We start from the raw sequence: 24,685 nt of genomic DNA on the forward strand, positions 1-24,685 counted from the left end.
GCTTCCTGTACCTCCATTCTCTGTTGTCCATATGACATTCTCCTCCAAATCACTACCTTCTCACACTCCCTGGACTGAGGCAGAATCATAGAATTGTAGAGTTGGAAGGGACCATGAGGGTAATCTAGTCCAACCCTTTGAAATGCAGGAATCTTTTTGCCCAGTGTGGGACTCAAACTCACGACCCTGAAATTAAGGGTCTCATGCCGTACCAACTGAGCTATCCTGCAGTAAAGGGTAAAGGGACCCTTGACCATTAGGTCTAGTCGTGACCGACTCTGGGGTTGCGGTGCTCATCTGGCGTTATTGGCTGAGGGAGCCGGCGTACAGCTTCCAGGTCATGTGGCCAGCATGACTAAGCCACTTATGGCGAACCAGAGCAGTATACGGAAACGCCGTTTACCTTCCCGCCGGAGCGGTACCTATTTATCTACTTACAGTTTAACGTGCTTTCAAACTGCTAGGTTGGCAGTAGTGTTAAATGAATGGGGAGAAATGTAATTGTTCCCTTTCCCTCAATTCCCTGTTCTGTTCATGGATTGTAAATTAACTACTTTGAAAGAGATTTATATAAAAAAATGACTAAAAAGAAAGGACTATGATAAAAATATGCATTTAAACATCCAATATTGGGTCATGTTTTTGTCATTTATATTCAAGCATTCACATGAACATGTGATAACTAAAACTGGGGACGGGCATATATGTGTGCCAACAGCTCTTAAGATCATTGTATGATTAGTGCAAAGGGCATTAGAAGGTTTTAAAGCATGTTCAATTGATCCCAGGCTAATAAGGGTTTATGTTCTTGAGAAGAGTTTGAGTGTGTTCAGTTGAACACACTTTAAATTCCCTACAGACATCTGTAGTTGTCATGTGAAGATCTAAAAGCAGTTCATGTGACCTTGAGGGTGGGGCTTGCACACACATCTTCCCCATCACCAGTTTTACTTGACTGAACATGGCTACAATGATTTTCTCAAGCAGGTCTGTAGTTGTTGTTTTTGTAATTGCGTCTATTTTTTTCTGCCTTTTCTTTCAGAACGGTTTGATCACCATTGTCCCTGGGTAGGCAACTGTGTGGGGAAAAGAAACTACAGATTTTTTTATATGTTTATTTTATCTCTGTCTTTTCTGACAGTCTTTATATTTGCATTCGTTATCACCCACATCATCCATCGTAAGTATGCTAATACAATCAGATTACATATGTAGCCATTTGCTTGAAATTCTTTTTCATTTTAATCTTTTGGACATTCAGAATGAACCCAAAATGGTATACCTAGTTTGATCATTAACAAGACTTTCAACTGTTAAGCTTGCTTCTTAATTCAGAATCTTAAGGCAAATGCATTTTATTCACCTTTATTTGTTGTACTGCTCAACAGTTCTTTATATAAAGGGAACATTCTGGCCCGCTCTCAGTTTTCCTACAGATAGGTTTCACTGGTCTGTGACTGTTCCTTGGTTTGTGGCCTGCCTTCCCCAGAGTGGCTGGGGGAAACCCAGCCGGATGGGCGGGGTACAAATATATTATTATTATTATTATTATTATTATTATTATTATTATTATTATTATTATTGCTGACTGGAAAACCCTATTGGAAAACAGAATAATTTCCAAAAGTTGGTCAACGTTCACAACCTCTTGTATTTATTAATTTGCATATTTTATTATTAAACTTACATACTGCCATTCATCTGAAGATCACAGGGCAGTCTACGGTATAAAAACACAAAGATACACAACATAATAACAAACAAGCAAACAAAAAGCCACAAGTTTTGAAGGCCACAGATTGTTTAAATAGTCAAAGGCCTGGGAGAAGAATGTTTTTGCCTGCCACCTAAAGATATGTAATGAAATAGTCCGGTGATTTATATTCCTAGGACAATTTACAGAGTAGTAAGAAACACAGTTTTACAATTTAATAAATAAATTAATAATAAATCACAGACTAATACAGCAAATTAAAATTGAAGTAACAGCAGCCTATTCAATAAAATCAACCATGCTAAATGCTTACATCAGCAGTTTTTTAAAGTCTGTGAAAACAGAAGTGTTTTTGCCTGGTGTCTAAATGATAGCAAGAAGGTCTCTAAGTAGGCCTCCTGGTAATGTCTTTCCAAAAGCAAGGAAGCAAAGTGTCTCTCCAGTTTCCACCTGCCACACTTCAGAGAGCAGGAAGACCTGGAAAAAGGCTGCAGATTATGTGGATTGATAAAGAGAGATGCCTCCAACAGTTATATCATGTAGTGCTTTAAAATGCTCAAAAAAATTATGGGAGGCAGTGGAGTTGCTTCAGCACAGGCAAGATTAAATCTCTTTGCCAGCTCAGGTGGGGGAGACTGCTTGGTAGAAGGGTGGTTGGTACACAAACAAGAAATCCACCGTGTCCCTAGTATACAACACCAAGTACAAACACCCCAAATCAGCACCCAACCTAATAGTTTACAGACTCTTGTCTCTCCCCCTCCCCCATTTAATGCATAGACATAACACAAAACTAATAAAGCAGTTAAAATACTTTTAGGGGAGTGTATACAAGAGATTGTCATAAATATGTTTTAAAATCCCACTGTCAATTGTACTTGAAATGCAAGATTTGGATAGCAGATAGGTCCATTTCACCAGCTCCTTTGACATGAACTAATGCTGTTTTTGAGGTCAACAGTCCAACAGATACTCCCTCCTGGAGGTAGCCTAAGAAAGCCCTGTGTTGTTCCGTTAAGGTGGCTGAGTCTTCTCACCAGGGCACAGAGTCAACACAGTGCCCATCTTTCTCTGTGCCTAAATGTCAGCAGTTAAAAATAGATCTGGATCTTAATTTGACAATTGCTTGTCATTCTTTTTTTCTGAACAAATTAATGAGTTAAAGCAAGAATCCATTGCTGGCTCCTTGCATCATGTCTCCTAATTGTATCCAGAGAAATCCGTAAGCAGCTTGGAATTTGGGTCATATTATGATGCATTTACAGGATTTCCTGATCCAACAGAAACATTTTTGTGTGAGAGAAAGTATATTTATGGATACCTTTCATGTTGAAAAATAATCTTGCAGTGTTTTCCCACCATAATAAGATAGAAATGAACAGATTGATAACCAGAAAACTTATTTATGGGGAACTGGTGTCTGCAGACATTAATGTGTTACTATTGAGAAAACATCCAGCATATGTTAATTCGGGTTTTAAAACTTCCATTTTTGCTGAACAGTTTCAGTAAAATTTCAAGGCTACATTTAGTCAAATTTGTGTTGTAGTTCTTTGAAACTCTAACTGTATATTGGATTTTGAGATTTGTTTTTATGTAGACAGTATATATTATCATTTAATATTTACATTTATTCTTTCTACAGGATCTCAACAAACAGGGTTCTTAAATGCACTCAAGGACAGTCCTGCAAGATATCCTTTCAAATGGAGTGTATTTGCATGCTCTTATTTAATGTAGTATAAATTTTAAAAGCATTACTATCTAGATTCATTTGGAGTTGTTTACTATTGGAAAAACATTTGGGTTATGTAGTTATATGAAATTCGGACATACTTCAAGTAATCCCTCTCTTTGGATTTACACACAGCAATTTGGATAGCCCCTATTTTATACAGTAAATGACACTTAGTGTGTATAGTTTTAAACATTCATTACTAGAATATGAAAATGGTTTTCATTTTTTATAAAAGCAGTTATACAGCTTGAGCGAGCAAGTGATTTTATCAGAAGTAATAAAAAGAGAGAGTATTTTTTTTAGAATTAAACTTCCTGGCAGAATGATTTTGCATTGGGTGATAATTTACTCAGTTTACTTAAAGAGAACTTGTTAGGTACTTCCAGCATTATCAGCAGATATGCAAAGCCAGAAACAAAATAGGAAGGAACCTAACAATAAGTTGTGCCTCTCTTTCAAATATTTGGAACTACTGTTGCACATTTTACCCGACTGTTGCTCCCCACTCCCCAAGCCTATACCTACGGTGCTGATCCTAGCAGAGATCAACTAGACTGAGGCAAATTCTCCACCCAGCAGCAAGAAGTGGAAGAGAATTGCAAGAGCACAATCAAGCTAAAAAGCACTAACTTAACTCACTAGCATACAAAACACAGTGCATTTGGAAATACCAAGACTTCAGTCCTGCACAAAGTTGTGAACATCTAAGTGTCACTAACTTTAGTGGGAGTTATGCACAAACAGCAGTGAAGATAGCAGGCCAGGTACTTTAAAAATAAAAAAATCTTAAGGTATAACTTCTACTATGTTCACTTACTTGTATATTCATTGGGTAGAAATGCTAATGCACAAGTAAGTACCTCTGTTGGAAGAGCTTAGGTTTGAACACAATGTTCATAAATAACACAACAATAGTCTCCAGTTAAAAGAATTACAATAGCTTCTAATAATGTATTAGGCTTTTCAGTTCTCTGAAAATGAAAGAGCCTTTCAGTTGTTTTAAAATCAAAAGGTAGTTGATTCCACATTTGTGGACTATTCAGCCACGACAATTAGCTATTTATTCATAATTTGCATTTAAGGGTTGGCCAGTTGGGGGGGGGGATCAGGAAAGTGTCTAGTAGAATAAATCCCACAAATACGGTGTGTTTGATGATGCCTCTTCAAGTAGGAGTGGAAATGGTGGTGTGTGGTAATGACTCTTAGGCTAGAATTCATGTTGAATTTCTGAAACTGCCAGTAACTCATAGCAAGGCCTTGGGCAAAATTTTGCCATTTCCTGATGCCTTTCTGTTCTCACTATGTCCTATTTTTTATGTGTGCAGTTGTGTCATGTGAGCCTAGGCTCTTTTGAACTACATAAGGAATGTTTCGTTTAGGCTTCTACATGCCAAAATGTAGAGATTAAAAGCTATCTGCGTACTAAAAATCTTGATGGAACAAGCGAAGGTCCACCTAGTCCAGCATTCTGCCTCTTCTAAATATACATTTTCTGGATGTTCACAAACTCAGCATGATAGTTATGGCTATCCTAGGCATTGGCAATTTGGAGCAGTATACGCATGAACTGAAATTTCCATTTAGCCATAATTGCTAATGGCATTTAAATTCATTGACTTCTCGGTTACTATTCCCTTGACGTTCAGTTACTGTGCTGGAAGCTGTGGTATGTTTCTTCTCCGTTTGGTCCATAGTTGGGCTCTCAGGTTTTCATACTTATTTGATCAGCTCCAATCAAACAACAAATGAGGATGTAAGTTTTTTTGGTTTTTTTTACCTTTATCTAGTAACTATGTTTGTCATGGAAACAGCACACATGACAGTGTTTTCTGTTAAAACAAAGCCCTGGACTGGACACATTGATGCCCTGTAGGGAACATCCCCCTGGTGGCATTAATGTTTCATTTGGGCCCAAAACTTATTTAGTTGTTAAAAATCTCCACTTCCATATTCATAAGCATGGCCTTTAGGTCATTATGCATTAATGGGTGTTCTGCAAAAGCAATATTTTTGACTGGAGAGAATGCTTATTGAGAACGTTTCCTTCTTCACCCTGCTTGTGCAGCTCTATTTCAAACTTTGGAATAGCGAAGTGGGAACCTAATGACCAAGGTTGTGTTCTCTGGGTGGAATATAGTTTTATCCTCTTAGTCAATAGTGACTGACTCAAGGTCACCTAGTGGGCTTCATAGCAAAGTACAGATTTGAACCTGGGTGTTCCCAGTCCTACTCTGGCACTCTAAATTGTTTTGCTACTCTGGTTCGCTGGCCTTGATGGATTGACCCAGACAGTGTTGCTTCCCAAGGACTTGCACAGGAAACAGTGGCCATGCAAGGGCAATAGCTGCATATGAAGCTGGGATACAGACTCAGTCCTTCCAGAGTTCTGTTCTTACAAGCTTTTGGAGGGTATACAAGACATTCCCCTTATAAGCCTACGAAGTTCACAGACAGAGGTTCTGTGTTTTTAATGGGTTATTGTTTTGGTATTTCTATTTTTAATCATACTATTCTTGGGAGTCTCCTCAGGCCTTAGAGAGACTGGATACAAACGCTTAAAATTAATAAATTAGATAGCTCAGGGACCTCTGCATCATTGCAGAGACCCTTTTGAGCCAATCTGGCAGCATTTCAGCCTTCTCAGAGCTCAAATCCCCCAGAGGCTCTTTTGTGACGCAGAGATCTCTGAGGCATCTCTTCACTGAGTGCTGGGAGGATTGAAATACCGCCAACTGAATCAGAAACGATGCCTTGCACATAGCTGTTGGCCCCAGCAGTGCCATTTCCAAGCAAGTTCTTGAGAAATAGTATGCTGTCTGGGCCAACATCAGTGCTTGAAACAGCATTTCAAGCCAGCAGATTTTCCTCTCAGAAGAAGAGAAGAGGATGCCGCTGAGGCATTACCCTGGAACATTCTTTCCTTTTGCTTTGGAAAGGGTTCCTTCCAGCATCCTCAGCCAGGGGAGCAGGACCCTCCCCAACCCAGTTGCCCTGAGGGGGAATTATGTCATCACTGGGAAATAGCCCCCCAACAGTTTGGCAAGACCGTGTCCAGCCTCCGCAAACCAAATAAGTTGGTCACTGCTTTAGGAGTCAATAGACTGATTCGTTCAGGAGCTGCTTGTTGGGAAGGGTTCCAGTTTTGAAAAGAGCACGTTGGAGCTGTCTGGGAGTAAATCACATAGCTTGCCATTTTCAGTTGCAAACTTGTGAGAAACAGTGTTACTTGAATGAGAAGATGGGGAACCTGTGGCCCTCCAGATGCTATTAGCGTCCAGCTCCTGTCAGCCCCAACCACCATGGCCAGCGGTCGAGGACAATGGAAGTTGCAGTCATCAGGATAACCACAGGTTCCCCGTACCTGCTTTACTGAGATGCTTTATTCCTGTTATAAGCAGCTCTGGGAATATGATTCAAGAATGTTATTAAAACATTCGTAATATATAAATAAAAAGTGGAGCTGTCACCAATCACATCCCAGGATGTGATTAGGATGGAACCAGCTGTTACATCCTGGAATGGAGAAACAGCTGGCACAGAGCATTCCTTTGCCCTTGGAGGGTATATGCGACAGTATGTTTCACAGGGGAATGTGGAACAGTGAGACGTGAATAAAGTGACATGTTTGTTTGTAGGTTTAGATAAAGTCACAAAACTCACAAGGTGATCTTAGGTACTGTTGGGTCAGCCTAGTTTACCTTACAAAAAGGTGCACTAATGTTCCTTTCTTACCAGATCAAGGGAGCTTGGTCAAATAAAAGAGGTAAAGAAAACTTCAATCCATACAGCTATGGCAACATTTTCACTAACTGTTGTTCTGCACTCTGTGGGCCCATCTCTCCCAGGTAAGGGGTAAAATACAGTTGTTCAGTATCTTTCCTCTTCCTTTTGGTCCTTCTTAGTGCTCATTGGGTCAATTGTATGTAACTTGCAAGACCACATAGTTAATGATATAATGTGACATTTGAGTCCTCTAGTGTGGTGGTCATGTATTTTGTATGGCTTGCTGCTAATAGGACACTGGTACCACATAAGGCTGTTGTGTACCACCCATTCAGCACTTGTGGAGCTTGCAGTAATTAGACTTTTGGAAGGAAGAACCTAAGCTATGATCTTCTGATGATCCACGACAATTCATTTGCTCTTCTCTCCAGATATAGCAATCACATTTTAAAATTGCTAGCAATACGTTTAAAAGCTTGATGTTGTAAACATTAGGTATTTATTGTTTATTTGATTGGAAATATATTAAAAATCTGTCGAGTGTGTTTCACACTTTAAAGTGGAGTACATTTCAGAATAGGAGCATGTTTAGAATGAGAAAAATGCTACTGCTGCTACTCAGTTATGGTGTGGATATGCAACAGAAGGTTATAACATCCTTGCTTCCTGTTAAATCTGCCACTTCCCACACATTTTATAATGCTTATTTTATGTAAATGATGGCAAACCTGTTCAAAGTTTTAACTTGCAGATGTTCTACACTATTTTTGTTCTTTTTAACTTCTAACTGCTTATGGTAAGTTTTCTCCAGACACCAATACTAGGAATTTGTCTAATTAAATGTATACACTACCTTTTCAATTAGAAATATACAAGGCAGTTTACAATAAAGTTAATATTCTGACCAGTACACAACAAAAACTGAGTAAAACTATTGCAAAAAATGGTTAAAAAATATATTAGGAGCACTGAACGTACAAGGTGACTGTTAAGAAGAAAATTCCTGTGCCAACAAAACCTGTTCCTGAAGTTAGTAAAATGGACACAAAGTGAGCAGCCCTGGGGGAAAGGCTTTGAAATACGAGACATCAGTGCAGAAAAGGCCGGATTCCTTGTCACCAGTCACCTAACCTCTGTCGGGGACATGCAGAGAAGGCCATTGAGGAAGATCTTAAATAAGTAATAGTTTTAAGTGTGTGGTTAATTTTTTCAGCAATGATCCGTGGTAACAGGTTTGTGTAAGTTCTCCCATTTCATGATACGATTCTGTTAAATTAACAAGCAGTTCCCCACTAGAAACTGAATAACCTTGCTATTCTGTAGAGTGCATCCATAGTAAACTTTGATTAGAGTTTCTATTTCATTTTTTAAATGTTCCAGTCATTATTCTAACGTAAGCACCATTGAGTTAAATGAGGCTTAGTCTCAAGTAAGTGGGTATAGGATTGCAACCTTAAGAAAACTTCAGACTAACTGTTACAGAATGACTTATGGGTTGCAGCCAGTTTTCTTCCTCTTTTTATGTTGTCTCCAAGTTGCAAATGTATTGCAAAAACTCAGAAATGCAGCTTTTGCTACCAAACTCTTGGGAACAAATAAATCTATTTTACTGTTCCATTAAAAGAGGTATTGAAGCTATTCTCATATGGTTCAATGTTCTTAAGGTTATTTTTTTTTCCTTTTAAAGCTGGACCAAAATAATCTAGCCAGAATGTTTTGTAACAAAACTTTCTATTATTCTGTAGCTTAATTGACAGAAGAGGATTTATGCAGCCAGATACTCCTCAGCCGGCAGCACCCTCAAATGGCATTACAATGTATGGGGCCACACAGTCTCAGAGTAATATGGTAGGAACCATCCCATAATGTTGATCAAGAGCCCTGTGAATGCTTTCCTTCTCAGGTTTCCTGTGAACTAATCAAGTCGCTAAACTAACTGGATGCTACTGGTACTCTCTGTTAGGGGATATTTCATTGTTGTACTGTAGTAAACTGCAATAGACTTCTAGATTTTCATAAGCACTCGTGGGGCAGGGGGAAGTAGTGTAATGGACAAAAGGAAAATATTGTCTACCTGCAGACAGTTAAATATAGTGCCAAGAGAAATTTCCATGTATGGTTGAAGTTTTGCCTGTCTTTGTTAGCCTTCTTAGTGGTCATAGATGGCCCTTGGATCTTCAATATCATATTTGTTGCTTTTAAATTCTTTTCCTCCAAAAGTTGTTGATTGTGTTGCAGAAATCCTTGAAGCCTGATACATTTCTACAAAACTTATCATATCAGCATGAATAGAATGTTTATAGAGAAGACTTTAAATTTCTTGTGAACTTTAACTATTGCAAATTTCTAAATAATGTTTTTGTTTTTATAAATTGTGCCAATTACTCCCATTGTGTTTCTTGAGAGCAGTACATTTTTCTCCATGTGCCAAGGAGCAGAACCCAGCCTAAGGAAACTTTCTCAACCAAAAGTCCTCATTGGAGTAACCTTCTTCTAACATGCATGTTCTGAAATAGTGCCAACATTCCTTTGTATTTTTGGCTTCGTGGATTTCTTCCCAGTCTCCGAGGCAAAGAAATAAAACCAGTCCCAAGCGTTTCAGATTTTTTGCACTTAACTGAAGCAAAGTTAGTTTTCATAGCTATGTGGATACTCTCTTAGAAATGAGAAACACATGATCAGTGGACTTACTAAGAATTGGTTCATTCATCATTTTTTCATATTTGTTAACAATATCTGTTTCTTAGATTTTAAAAATCAGACACATTTAACTGACTTCTAGTGTCAGTTATATTTTTTATAGCATTTTGAATGGTCATTCATAGTGTGATCCTTTATATGTGTACTCAAGTGACATTTCCAGTTCCGTGGATATAGGATTGCAACCTTGGCTCATCTTGGTTGCTTTAGTTTTTGAAGCAAGTCCAGAAGATTTTCTTAAAGTGGGGTGGCCTGAAAGGGGTGAATTATTTGCTTGCCTTATGTTTAAACTAGTAGTTCTTAACACTGGGTCCCCTGGTTACTGTAGCCATCAGAGAGCTTTGCCAGTTTGTAGGCAGAGATTATAAAACTATATCTCTAAGAGATTGCCAATAAATTGTTGTATTTAAACGTTTTTTCAGTTGTCAAATTATTGTAGTGTTTCTTTGCCTTATGGCAGTTTCTCTTCCTATATTTTTACATTGGGTCTTTACAGGGTAGTTTGAAACAAACCCACATGCTCCTGTTTTTAAGAAATGCTGTGTTCAGGCCACTATCATGGTTCCCTGTGTATGAACTGAAAATACCAATGCACACAGGGAGGGCCACGTACAGACTCACTTGCCTAGCTTACAGTCTCCCTCAGGTCTGGAGGCTTCCTTCCCACCATTACTGTATTATTTCTTTCTGGTCTACAGCTAGCCTTACTCTTTCCTCTACTCCTTACCTGGCTTTAGCTTTCCGGACAACTTCCTTGCTATTCTTTCCCTGCCTGCTATGCCACCTCTCCTTTCAGGCCCTGGTTTAATTTGGCTGTATCACAACTAGATAATGTAATCAGGTGCCACTTAAGACTGTTAGCCAAATGGCCAAGTTCAGAAATAAGTAGCAACTACTCCCTCTTCTCATACATTCTCTTTGACGTTTCTTTCACCTGCATACTTCTGCATGTTTACATTAAGTGGAGGTGAAATCAACCCTGAAAAAAGTGTGTGTCTGCCTGATGTAGCATATGCTGATCAACTGCTGTTTCAGCTATTCAGGTCTTTAGCCATAGTTACTCTGAAAAGTTAAATACAAAGGATATTGTGTTTATTGGGATGAAGGATGAAGCATGGTCTTTTGGTCAAAGTGATAAATTTCCTTGCTAGAGAGCAATTTTTGTAAATGCATATAGATATAGATGCACGCACACACACACATATATACTGCATGTAAAAAAAGAAACTAATTCTAACTGTCATCTCATGTTTTGGGGAGTCTCCAGAGTTTATCAATCTTTCCACATAAATTTAATTTGTAAACTTAAATGCTTAAAAAGAGACCGAAAAAGAAAGCCAACTGAAATCTAGATCACCAAAAATCACAATCAGGATTTCCCTCCACAAAATTTAGAAGAAAAGGCAAGTATATTAATGTCAAAAAATTCAGACACTTATGCCCATGAAAAAATGCAAAATATTACATATACCAGATTTTTTTTAAAAACAAACCACCATCTATTATAGTTTCTCTCTATTTAAAAAACAACCTAGTTATAATGAAATCTGAATTAAACGCAAACATGTTAAAGCTCACACTTAGGATCTCTTCACGGTCAACCATGATCGCCTGTCAAACAGATTTGAGTTAGCGGCTGCTTACCTAGTTTATGAGATTATGCATTATAAGGACACAGTAAGACAGTTCTATGTGTCTTCCCCCCCCCCCATGCCGTTGAAACTATTGACAAGCACTCCATCACACACGCTAGGATTTAAGAGATGCCATTCTGTATATCACAAGGCTCACCCACTACCTCTCTGTTACTTGCAAACGAATATGGGCAACATGCAGATGCAGGTGAACAGTTTCTTCTTGTTAAGTGGCATGGACTTCTGTGAGCAGAATAGGACCCCTCCCTTTCCCTTCTTCACCTTGCAGTATCCAATCTGCTCTGGAGGGTCCCCCAGCCAAAGGCCTGTTCTGGAGTGTACCCAAAGGGGAGGAGCAGAGGGAGTGGAAGCCCTATCATGCAAGCAAGCTTCCAATCACATAGCATCAGATATAACCCAATAGTTATACAACTAGATAGTGTCCATGCCGGGGATTATTTCTAAATAGGGAACTTGATTTTGAGCAGTGATTTTAAATTAATTTACCTTTTCTTCTTTTTGATTTAAGTCATGATAGACTCATTCAGAGTGGTCAATTTTTATTTTAACACTGATAGAGTTTGCAAACCATTTTCTTAATATTCCTAAAACTAGGTGCAGATATTCAGCTGTGCTCTCACCAAACAACTCCTCCTAGTGATGACATATGATGTAATGTTTTATAGCATTACTTCAGATTTTTCCTTCTATAAGTATCCCAGGCTTCATTATAACACTGCAAGTTAGAGCCTGGATAGCTCAGTTGGTGAGAGCATGGTGCTGATAACGCCAAGGTTGCAGGTTTGATCCCCATATGGGACAGCTGTATATTTCTGCATTGCAGGGGATTGGACTAGATCAGGCATAGGCAACCTTGGCTTTCCAGGTGTTTTGGAACTACAACTCCCATGATCCCTAGCTATCAGGGCCAGTGGTCAGGGATCATGGGAGTTGTAGTTCCAAAACATCTGGAGAGCCCAAGGTTGCCTATGCCTGGACTAGATGATTCTCATGGTCCCTTCCAACTCCATGTTCCTGTGATTTATACATTATTTTAATCTCTGCAGACTGATTTTCCATGCCTTTTTGTTGTCATTGTTCTCTGTATCCAGGTCTGTTGTGATTCTGTGAATTTGTTGTGCCATTTGCTTTTTTATTATCTTGTGATCATAAAGATTTGTAAGAAGGTGAGCTCAAATAGTAATAGTAAAAGTAGCAGCACTTTTAAACGCCTCTCCCCTCTGATAAATATTTTTAGCTCTAGCCTTTTTGCAGTAAATCAGGCAATCCATGTACCATTGTTCTTAATCCAAAAGAATTTACTGGTGTGAAATTTGAAAGTAAAAGACAACTGAAATCTTTCTGATCCATCTAGTTTATGCTTTTTCTCTATAATGGCCTCAAAAAGCAAAATCTCTTTACTTTAGTCACCACTGCTTTACTTCCTAAATGTTAAACAGTATTTGGTTTTTTATGTTTTCTCTCAATATTTCCGTTATTTTAATAGGGAACTGAAGTTAGATTAACCAGGTGGTAATTGCCAGGATCACCCTTTCCTTTTTGAAGGTTGGTAGTATATTTTGGTTTCCCCCCTTTCTAGTACACATCCAGTTCTCCATCACTTTTTAGTAGTTTTGTGAATTCATTAACCAATCCCCTTACACCATAGAAATGTGCCATGAGAATCCACAGACTTGCTGATTATTCATTATTCCTAAACATGTTCTCTTTTCATTAGAAGCTATGGCTGCAATCCACTTACACTAGGGGGGGGGGGAATTGCTTAATCGGAAGATAACTGTGATTCAATGTTGTGGATTGTGCCCTATTTCTCCCTTCATAACTGACCAACTCAACCCATTTTTCTTATTTTTGAAGAGAGTTCTGTGCAAGAAAGCATTTCAGCCATTTTAGAAATATCTGTTCCTTCCACATTTCTCATTTGTATATTAACTGTTGCTGGATCTACAATAGTTTCAATAGTCTATCGTCCTGGCTGTGCCAATACCTTTCTGCAATATACTTTCTTCCTTTTTCCTTTTGCAACTTCATAATAATGTTGTAATAATAACATTTATTCAATTTCTGTTTCAAGTTTAGGATATTTCTCCTAGTTTATTTAGGGATGGGGATGACACAAATCTCTGAATGGATAACCATGGTTAAAATTTTCGTACTGCCTTTCAATAGAATTTTCTAGGGCAATTAAATTGCAGGTAAAACCAATCAAACTAAAATGACAGCAAGCTCTTAAAAATAAGATTTGTTTAAAAGTCATAGGGCTAAAAATAAGTCTTTAAAGTCCAGGGAAAATGCAAAGATGTTTGTCTTGCATCAAGGTACAATAAGGAGGCATCAGGCAGACTTGTCTGAGGAGAGCATTCCTTAATTTGGGGGGTCACCTTGCTTTATATATGGGGGGAACACCAACAGATAGCCTTTCACAGAAGATCTAACCTATAAGTAGGAACTAATGAAGATAGGCAGCTCTCCCAATTATCTGGTCCTAAGACATAAGGCCTTTCGAAGGTTAGAAAATAGAATCACTTTGGCATGGAAACTGACTGGGAGCCCATGGGAGCAGCATAACACCAGTGTGATATGATCATAACACTCAGTCTCAGTTAATTCAGCATGTGGCTACAGTACCAACTTCAGTCATCAGAGGCAGCCACACATAGCATAGAAGTGCCATAGCTCCACCTTGCATGTCCCAGTTTCAATCCCCAGCATCTCCAGGTAGGGCTGGGAGAGAATCCTCTCTGAAACATGGAGAGCTGCTGACAGTCAGTGTAGAGAAGAAAGAACTAGATGAACCAGTAAGTCTGACTCAGAAGACAGCTTCCTATTTTCCTAGGACACATTGCAGAAGTCTGACTTGGAGGTTAACGGAGTAATAATCGCTGAGGCTATGCTCTCTGTCAAGGTTTCCAGCTGCTGCACCAACCTAAACTGGTAAAAAGTACTACGTTCCACAGAAGTAACCTGTACATCCAGAGACAAAAATAAGAGATTAGGTGTATGAGTATTCTTTCGTCCAACATTTTATTTCTCCCTGCTAGTCTTAACTGTGGTTAAGTGTCACATTGACAACAACGTTTGTGTGATTGACAGCAGTGTTGGTGTGATTAACAGTCAAGTATGATTTAAAACCAGTGTGACAAACAGTTTAGTGTGTCCAACCAGGACCAGGGAGACTAAGGTTCAAGTACCCACTTGGCCATAAGTTTTACTGAGTGATTTGGGTGATCTTGGAACAGTCACTATCTTTCTGCCTAACCTACTTCTCAGGACTTTTGTGATAATAAAATGGGAGGGAAAATATGCATGCTGCCATGAGTTCCTGAACAAAAATTGGGACATAAATGTAATCAATCAATATAAAATAATAATCAGGGTTCACTCTTAACTATGATGTAAGTTAGTTTAAGAGTAGTTCCTACTAGGGCTGAGGAATTTATGACAGCAGCAGATGGCAAACGATCCTTTTTCCCTTTTCTTACACAGGCTTTAAAGTTGTACTTTCATGGTGGCTGCCACAGACAGCAACTTTAAAGCCAATGTAAAAAATGCAACTTTAAAGCCAATGTAAAATGAGAGCGAGAAACTGCCGCTGCTCATAGCATGCTTGAATCAGCCACCATAAATATTTCTCCTATTGGCCGTTATTAGCAGCTATGTCAACATGATCCTTAACTATCGGTAAAGTTGGCAGGGGGAGATTTGTAAGTGAGAAGGTAGCAGCTGGCAGGACAGAGTGTGCAGTCTCACCACCTGTCTCCATTCTCTTAACTGTGGTTAATAGAGCAATAGCATTATCTCTGCAATAGGAGTCCACAACTCAGCTATGACCATTTTGTCTCAATATTTGTGATAATTTATTGGGTTCTTGTTTCTCCTTTTTTCATTTTCCTCTGAGAATAGCTATTTCCGCAGAACCCTTTGTATATTTTTCTGTGCATATTCTTACTCTGTTTTTCTATATTATGACAACTATCATATTTTTTTGCATACAGCCATTTGGTGGACATTATGGGGGATTTAGTTAATTTTAGTGATGAACATGCTGTTCTTTGTTTGATAACTCGATCACACTAGTTTTAATTTCCCTTTATCTTTCTGAGTGGCACATTTCAGAAGACCACTGTAAAATCCACTGCTTCTTTTCTAAACATTTCATCCCACAGGTATTCTGTGCCATCATCCTACCTAAATAATACCCACCTAGACAGCATTCCAGTCATAGAAACCACTTCCTAAGTTATAGTTACTCCACTTCGGTCATAACATCATATTTGCCATACAAATGTATTCTTAGATTAATGTTTAATTACTCCTATTTCTTTAAAAACTGTTGGATAACTAAATAACCTTGTACTAAAATTTATCAGGCATTTGCAAAAAAAAATCAATATGTGTAATGTGATTGCTCTTCGGTGTTGCCTCTTGATTCAGATAAATAGTTGTGTCTCAGTATTGTAAATAGGAACTCAAAATCTCTGTTAATTTGTATAATTTGGGGGCAGATAAAATAAGATTTTTTTTAAAAATGAAACTGTTTCAAGTTGATTTTTGTATCAGTTATATGACAAATAAAGAAAAGCACTGGAATTTAAGTATGTGTCTAACTTGCATTTAGTATATGGCTATTGTTGTACGGAAATAACATTTTAAATGGCTTAGACCTCATATCTGTATAAATAAAGGCAATATTTTAACAGGGTAAAGCCCTTTAAAATTAGTTGGTTGGGTTTTTCTGACAGGGTGATTGAGGAGTAGGCTCCTGGTCTGACATTTTATTTTGGCTGTGCAGTTGATATTTTATTCTAAGGAGGAATAGGTAATTCTAATACATTAAGAAGATTGCTTGAGGCAAATTTACACAATACCAGAGTTTAGATTAAAAAAAAACCAAAAACTAGAGCATACCTTATTTGGGCATATGTCAGTGGCCTGACAGCCCTTTAAATATATTATTTTCATTTATTTTAACTCTTAATTATTGAAAAGTGCCGATAGTGACATGCGAGGTGGTATGGCTGGTAGTATATCACCACCTGCAGAGAGCAATTGCTAAGGAGCACAGAGGAATCATGGTTTGCTGGCCCAAACTTCATTGGCCAGCATATTGCTGCTAATTGGCCGGCAGCATCAGCCCAGTAGCTCCAGCAGCGGCACGTAACTCACACCAGTAAAAGCATGAAGCCACTTCTCCCTGTAGCACCATTCCATGATAGTGGCCATATATTGCCTGCTAAGTCACTTTGAGCCATACTACCTTGTCAGGTGCTACTGAAACACTATTTTATTATCTTTAAATGTGAATTGTTTATACTTGTGTTTCTCAGTATTTGTCTCTTGCGGAAAATATACATTGCTTACACATCACACATACTCTCCGTACTACTCATTACCATCTCATTTCCCCCCATAGGACATTTAAAAGAGAATGACTACTAAGCTTTGCGTGTTATTGTTGAGATCAATTATTATTTCTGCCCTTTTTGTTAAATTCTATACAGAGCAAAACCCTTACCATCCAAATTTGCTAGCTGGAATTTGCACAAGGCAAGAGACTGAAAAGCTACGAGGAGTCAAGAATGCATGCTAGTGGCATGGGATACAGAGCAGCATCTTGTTCCACTGTGTGATGTGAGCAGTCCACACAAGGAGTCCCCTCCGCAACTCCTCTCCACACCTAGGTTAACCCAATTTCATGAGGGTTGAAACTGATTCAGAGAGGAGGGTGCAGTGTGGATTCCTTCTGTCTGATCCATGGTTTATAACTTTATCTGGCAACAAAAAGTAAGAGCATTTCAGAGGCTTCCATACTGCGGAGGGAACTTGTGTACCAGTCCTAAACTGTCAATAGCCTATGTTTTTCTTAAATTGCAATCTAATACTATATGAGCTTATTGCAGGTTGGTTTATATAGCCTGTGGGATCTATGCTAGAAACACTGCAGTTCGTCAGGCACAGTGTCAATTCCATAGGAATTGTCAGGAGCAGTGTTATCCCCTGACACATTTTTTCCTGTTAACTTTCTGTAGCTGTCTTTCTTTGGCTTCAGCAAAACTGGAAACACAATAAATGATAAGTAGGATTTTTGGAAGAAGTGCACCTATGGGTAATGAAAAATCAAGTTAGTCACACATACCGTAGGAGATAGCACAACAACATGAAGATGCTACTGATTAATGCATGTTGTCTTATTTATTGCTTCTCCAGGAAGCAATAGGATGGAACTTTCCATTAAAATAATCCAAGCTCAATGAAAAAATTCCTTCAGTAGCACCTTAAAGACCAACTAAGTTTATATTTTGGTAAGAGCTTTCGTGTGCATGCACACTTCTTCAGATACACTAGAAACAGAAGTTTCTAGTGAAGTTTCTGTTTCTAGTGTATCTGAAGAAGTGTGCATGCACACGAAAGCTCATACCAAAATATAAACTTAGTTGGTCTTTAAGGTGCTACTGAAGGAATTTTTTTATTTTGCTTCGACTCAGACCAACACGGCTACCTACCTGTAACTAATCCAAGCTCAAGATATACTAATCATAAATAAATTAAAATTATTTTCAGATTAGTTCAAAATTGACCCCATTTATATAATTGTAATCCTATCGTACTTGAATAATCACAAGGCATCTGTATTTGAAGTTAAGCACAGCCACTTAATGTAAGCTGCTATTTCAAAGCAATTTCTCCTCTGTTTTAAAGATACATGCAAACAGAACATTTTGGATATCCTTTTCTCAAGGTTCCAAAGTTATGTAAAATAAATTCCAGAGCGTATACATCTTTTGTTACATAACAAGGCATTTCTTGGTTTGTCACTTTCAAATTCTTGATTGTTTGCATCTGTCTCAAGAAACATAGAAGTATGCCTTCAGTGGTGAAGTCAAACAATTGGAGAATCACAGTTATCAGCTGTGGCTGCAGAGACCAGTAACTTGTGACTGCTGCCTCCCTAGTAGCTAATATATGATGCTTCTTTGGAAGAAAGGTTCTTGCTCTAGTGCTTTTTCAGTGCAGCCATTGTGGCGTTGAACGTTTTGAACAGTGCTTTAAGAAGCAAGCTGGAACTTTAATCTGAAAGATGAAAAATACTTTGGCCATGATTTCATCTGAAGTACTTTACTGGAATGAGGCTGAAGTACAGTGAACTGCATTCAGAATGAACCACCGTGTAGCAGCAAACATTTTTCAGGGTGTCAGTTATTAATGAGTAGCTTGGTCCAGACATAAAATATACTTGCCCAATCTGTCTCTCATTCTATAAAGAATTCTGGAGATAATGGCCTTTAAGCATTCCCAAATTGCACCAGTGAAAGAGGTGCTCAGGAGGACATGCCGACTCTGTCCTCTCCGCTTCTGATGTGGGAAGGGAGTCTGAAAGGGAGTTTGTAAGTCCATTTGGCTGAACAAGGTTACAGCCTTTGCCACAGTCAGGAACTCTGCATGGTGGGACTGCCTGGTGGCCAGATTACAAGGACACCAGGGCCCATACATACAAGGGGGCACAGTCAATGAGCTTTCATTTTTTAAAAAAGTCTCTAACCCCCCCCCCCCCTAGACAGAAAGCAAAGAAGCAAAATTTCACCTCTAGGAAAAGTTAAAGAAAAGTGAAGTGGAAAGGAACCAAGGGCATGCATGTGTGTACACACACACACATGCACGCACATGTGCACAAACCATGCACATTCTTGTCTAGCTAGATAGAAGTGTGTACGGTATTTTTTTTCATTTCTGTTTCGCTGAGCTTGAATGACTCGTTTTATTCATGGGAAAACAAGGTAGATTTTGTGATAGGGTAGTGGCTATGGGAAGCCCCCATTTCAAATATTTCCATAGCCATGAATTCAAGTGACATTAGGCAAGCCTCTATCTTTGTCCCAGTCTTCTATCATGTGGAGATTAAGAAATACTATTAGCTCACCTTGAAAGAGCTATTCCTAAAGATTGTTGACATAATGCATGTGAAATGCTTTGAACGCTCAGGATTTTAAATACTGTATTTAAATATTTAAATACTATTTTGATTTTTCTTGTTATCTTATAATGAATGCAACTTCACTGGAAAATCTTACACCTCTTGTTTTGCCTTCAGTGAGTCTTCCTTTCTTTTCAAAGCTGCTTAAATTCAGAAAATTAAATTGTAAGATTCTGAGCATAATAAAATAGTAAACTATTACAGAAAATGCTGCTTTTAGTTATTTGAGGCAACTTCATTATGAGATGCAGATTTTTTTAAAAAAATACTTCTTTTGCTTTTGTGTGTTAACTTTAGTCCTTAGTCTCGTTTATCTGAATAATAGGATGACTGTATAATAATCTCATTTTATGTTGTACTGATTACTTGATTCAAATGCCCTGTTCAAAATTGTAATCCATGTCTGTCTTTCATTATGGACAGGTTTTGTGTATTTCCATGTTAGCATTGTTCAATATCAGCAAAATCAAACAAGAGGCAGTATCTATGTACTCTTGTGTAGTCCCCACTACGTAATTTCAGAATATAAAAATTATCCATGCACTTGGTGGTCCAACAGAAAAACAAATCTTGTTTCAGTCCTCTTCCTGAATTCTAAGAAAGACTGCAATATTTGCATACAACATTTAATATATTTGAGCCCCTGTTTCCAACATATATGGTGCTTGGCATTATGCCCATTTAAAATGTGTGCTTGGTGTATTTTCCTGCAATATTCTTTCTGTTTCACGAAGCTGCATCTTCTATAGCATCTTACCCAGATTTAACCAACGTAGTGCCTTCCAGATGTTCCTGGACTTTGGCTCCCATCAATCATTGACCATGCTGACTGAGGCCAAGAGTTGTGTTTCAACAATATGTAGAAGGCACTGCATTGGCTATCCAAGGGACTCTTATCAAAAAGGATATTGCTACATAGTTCCTCATTCAGTGCTATGTTACACAAGGCATGTTACTAGGAATTGTTAGAGGTATTGGCTTTGAATGTGCACCTGTACAAATGAGGCCAATTATATTCCATTTACAAGATCCTGCAACCTCCAGTGTGTTAAATACATGTAGTCCAAAGTAGTTTTCCAAGAAGTATTGAATGAAACACCTTTTCTTTACACACATCAGGAACAGAAATGTGTGTGCCGCTGTCTTTGTTTTATGCAGCATTAATGTTGCTTATCTACTGGTTAAAAGATGCTCTGGCGTTAACGCTGCTATCCAAAGCAAATTCAAACCAAATAAATGCAATTTTTAGTTGGGAAAGTTAGTATCATTTACAGATTATTTTCTTCAAGAGAAACGAGGACTCTGGCTCTCGCATACAGCAAATGATAGTAATAATGCATACTGTCACTTTCCTGGGTTGCATTAAAATGAGCATGCCCTATATGTTAAACTGACAAAGAAAAATTACTAACAATTCTTTTCTTTCTCTTCACACCCCATTCCTCTTTTGCCTATATCCTTCCATCTCTCTCTCTCTCTCTCTTTCTCTCTCTTTCTCTCTCTCTGTGCATATGCTTTGTATATTATTTTGGCACCCTTCAATACTTCAGTGTGATCAAGATCAGTGCATTCAGAGCACTAAATTCGTTTTGCAGGCTGCTGCCACACCGCTTCTACAGAGTGAGCCCAGCATAAGTAGTGAAGAGCTACCTTTACCAGGAAAGACCTCTATCAGTGCTCCCTGTGCCACATTAACACTAGGGCAGCCAACACCACCCTCCTCCATGCCAAATCTCACATCAGAAACAGGTTTAACAGACATGATACCGTTAAAAGAGGACTCTGAAAGTCATCAGTTTCTTACTCCTGAGGAAGCTCCATCACCACCTGGGATGTTGCCAATTGGGAGTCCTATGATTCACAGCCGTACCATGCATATCCTCAGCCTAGCCAGCCAGGACTCATTGCACGAAGATTCAGTACGTGGCCTTGTGAAACTCAGCTCAGTCTGAGCAACTTTCAATATGATGGTGATCATACAGCCCTTATATGCTAACAACTGAAACTTGCCGAATCGCCTTCGGACTCCGTAACATGCATAAGCCACTGAAACTTTGCTAGGTCTTTTTAAAAGGACAAATTATTTTTGTGCAGTGAACAAGCTATGACATTTCTTTAATAGCCAATTTATGGCTTGGATTTTATGTGACATTGTCAAAATAACAAAAATGTACATTGACCTTGTTTGGTGACTAATAGTGTCCAGCAGCTTGGAATCCTGGTACTTTGAATTTGATTATGGTAATACTTTAAAAGATATTACTGGAAGTTAGCATCATATTCCATGTTTTATGAAGTTCTCATGTAATGTTGCCTTTAAGGCCATGCCGGCCACCATTTTCATGTTATTACGCTACTAATATTTGAAACAAAAAAAATTGCCATTCAGTTAATACAAAACCAATAAATACTGCAATTGTGGATTTGCATGCCACGCTACAGTGTATGTTACAGTAGTGTTGGTATTGAGAGAAAGTGCTGCTTTATTATTTGTGAGTTCTGAAGTACTGTTTCATATAAAAGACAAACTAATGGACAAATATGTTTTTTTTTAAATCGGTCAAAGTTGTTATAAATAAATGAACTGGTGGTACTTCAAATGTGGAGGACTACCATTTTTTGCATATCATTTCACTTTGAGTGTCTAATATAAGATACTGTGTTGTGCCATCGATTTCTCTCTACCATCACCGTTAGATAAAATGGCACCCTCTATTCCTTTAAATATGTGTACAGTTATACCCATACAGTGCGGACGACGACAACAGCTCCATATGGATTGCGAGTTACTTTTCCTCATGATAATGCAATTAAGAAGCTCAAAGAGTATATGAAGTCCAATCATGAATGGTTTTTAGTATTGTGTGTGATTTGTAAAATAGGCAGTTTAATTTTAGGACAAACCATGCCTGCAACTAACTTGAGTGTCAAAATAACTTGAAGTTAATGAGTTGCATCTAAAAGCCCTCTTCCATTATCTGGTTCTCACAAACAGAAGGGAACAGACGTTCCCCCTGAAAATCTGATGTGGAGGGTTGAGAGACCCTCTGGAACAGCATAGGAGGCTGCAGGTATTAGGGGTAACTGGCAAAGGTCACCTTCCTTTCCTTCCATTTTCAGGACTTCTGCTAGTTGGCATATCTGTTGCATTCATGGAATGGCACCTTTGGATCCGATCTAATATCTTATTTGGGTCCCATACCAATGGTGCCCAGAGAGATCTTCCGAGATTTGCAAGGTAAGGGTGCCCCAAGGTTCTAAACTTTGGGAAGAGGAAGAGATAAATTACTGGAACATAAGTTACATGTGATCCATAGCTGCCATCTAGTCATATGTATTTTCAACTATATTTTTAATTTAAAATTGACATATTTATGAGACATAATTATTTGTTTTTATTTGAGGTTAGGACAAATTAGTTATGATTTAAAGAAGAAAAAACTGCTCGGGGATAGCCAAAAAGAACATTAACGGTGATAAATTCAAATGCTATGTATTGCTGCATCTTGCCTTGCTTTTAAGATGCTAGGACCTGCAATAATCTTTTCTCAGGACAAAATTTCGTGCAAAGTATTTTTAAAAAAATTCAAGCTTCATAGCAGGCAACTACTTTTGAAAACAAGGATCGTGATGACATGGATTTGTTGCATCTCTGAGACATGGAAAAATACAGTTTTAAAGAAAACAAAAGCACAATGTTTTAATTGGAATAAGGCCATCTCTCTTGTAGAAGTGCCAGACAACATACTGTCAAGAAGCTTCACACTGTGTATGATTTTATAAAAGATATTATTTTTCTCTTAAAAGTGATAAAATGTTCACCTTGTTTGCATGTATAGTAAATATCTAGAGGGGGGAATTATATCCATAGGTTCCTTGCTTTTTCTGTTTTGCAGAAAGCTCTGCATGATCTGCAGTTATCTGGTTGTGAGCCATTCAAATGTTTACAAGCTTTCATATAAAGGGATATTGTCTCTTTTCCTGTCTGACCTCATAGGATTTATTTAAAATCCTGCATACATTATTTCCTTTAGCACAGGCTTATTCCAAAGAAAAAACAACTTTGAGATGCATTCTCTTGACTTACTGTTTGATTACTGTACTAGAAGGAGCTATAAGAAGAATTTAAACAACTATAAGCACCAATATAACAGCAGTGAACACATTGTTTTAGGGAAACGTTTTCAATGGAAGTGGGTGAGGCTGATTCCCTTTGTAAATCTCAGTCTCCATACAACAGTCAACACCTCAGAGGCAATAATCCTAAATCAGATTTTAAGTTTGTGAACTAATAATGTTATGTCATGTGCTAGGGATACATAATTACACAATACATTCTAGAAAGTTGGGAGACTTCAATTTCTTGCCATCCTTCCTCTCTATCAGAAGGATTCTGATTTTCCTACAAAACGAACAAAGATTAGGGCAGGAGGAGAATGCCTTTTTTTGCTAATTACATTGAAATAGGTTTGGCTTCATTTCTGATGATAGAAGGAAAGTATCACATTGACATTTATTTTGTGAAGTTCATTTTAAAAAAAAAAACACCACCAGTATTGGATTATTTCAGTGTACCTGAATATTTTGCTCCTTCTGCAGATGCCAGAACATGGAGCCTGCATTCCCCACAGTGCAGAAAATAAACAATGATAAATATTTTACTCTGCCATTATGACTTCACAGCTGTGGCGCTTACACTAAGGAGTAGAAATGTTTAAAAATTCATCTGCTTACATTTTCACAGAAATACTTTGGGGTTCTTTTTCAATAGCAGCATTTGGATACCTTTGCTATATGGAAAAAGCATCACATGTCGCTTAAGTCCACAATATGGTTCTGGTAGTATTTTTTACTGAGGAAGGGGCATGAGAATGCTACCATGCTGTTGTTTTTAAGTGTCTCTTATGTAAAGCTTTAAAATTCTGCACTGCCACATTAGAATACTTTGGTTTTCTTAGCGCTTGAGGGAAAGAAAATGCTTGATGACAGAAAAAGTACTGTGAATACCTATTTTAGAATGAATTTATTATTTCTGTTTGCATTGTTGTACAGTAATTTTTTGCTGTTTATATTTTTTGACTTTGTGTTGAAGAATAAAAAGTACAGCATTTTAAAGCATTCTCTTCTGTTTTAAGATTTATCATTCCCCTTGGTGTTAAATCTCTTCTTACTCTCCACCAGCC

At 38.1% G+C, this 24,685-nt stretch overlaps 1 protein-coding gene across 5 annotated transcripts in view; it reads left to right on the top strand.

The window, feature by feature from the left end:
* ZDHHC14 (zinc finger DHHC-type palmitoyltransferase 14) overlaps positions 1 to 24,100 on the top strand; it is a 65,141-nt gene extending 41,041 nt beyond the window's left edge. For 2 of the 5 annotated variants that reach the window (XM_035108653.2, XM_035108654.2), the window contains exons 4-9: positions 1,043 to 1,180; positions 3,360 to 3,408; positions 5,103 to 5,205; positions 7,188 to 7,297; positions 8,921 to 9,023; positions 21,053 to 24,100. In XM_035108653.2, coding sequence (XP_034964544.1) covers positions 1,043 to 1,180; positions 3,360 to 3,408; positions 5,103 to 5,205; positions 7,188 to 7,297; positions 8,921 to 9,023; positions 21,053 to 21,454 — 905 coding nt within the window. In that variant the 3' untranslated portion in view covers positions 21,455 to 24,100. Of the gene's footprint in view, positions 1 to 1,042; positions 1,181 to 3,359; positions 3,409 to 5,102; positions 5,206 to 7,187; positions 7,298 to 8,920; positions 9,024 to 13,016; positions 17,851 to 21,052 lie in introns of those variants that run through there. The other 3 variants (XM_035108655.2, XM_035108656.2, XM_060272783.1) reach the window with 2 other exon arrangements.
* The last annotated feature ends 585 nt before the right edge of the window (positions 24,101 to 24,685 follow it).

The sequence above is a fragment of the Zootoca vivipara genome, chromosome 3 (genome assembly GCF_963506605.1).
Source record: "Zootoca vivipara chromosome 3, rZooViv1.1, whole genome shotgun sequence".
NCBI classification, from domain to species: domain Eukaryota; kingdom Metazoa; phylum Chordata; class Lepidosauria; order Squamata; family Lacertidae; genus Zootoca; species Zootoca vivipara.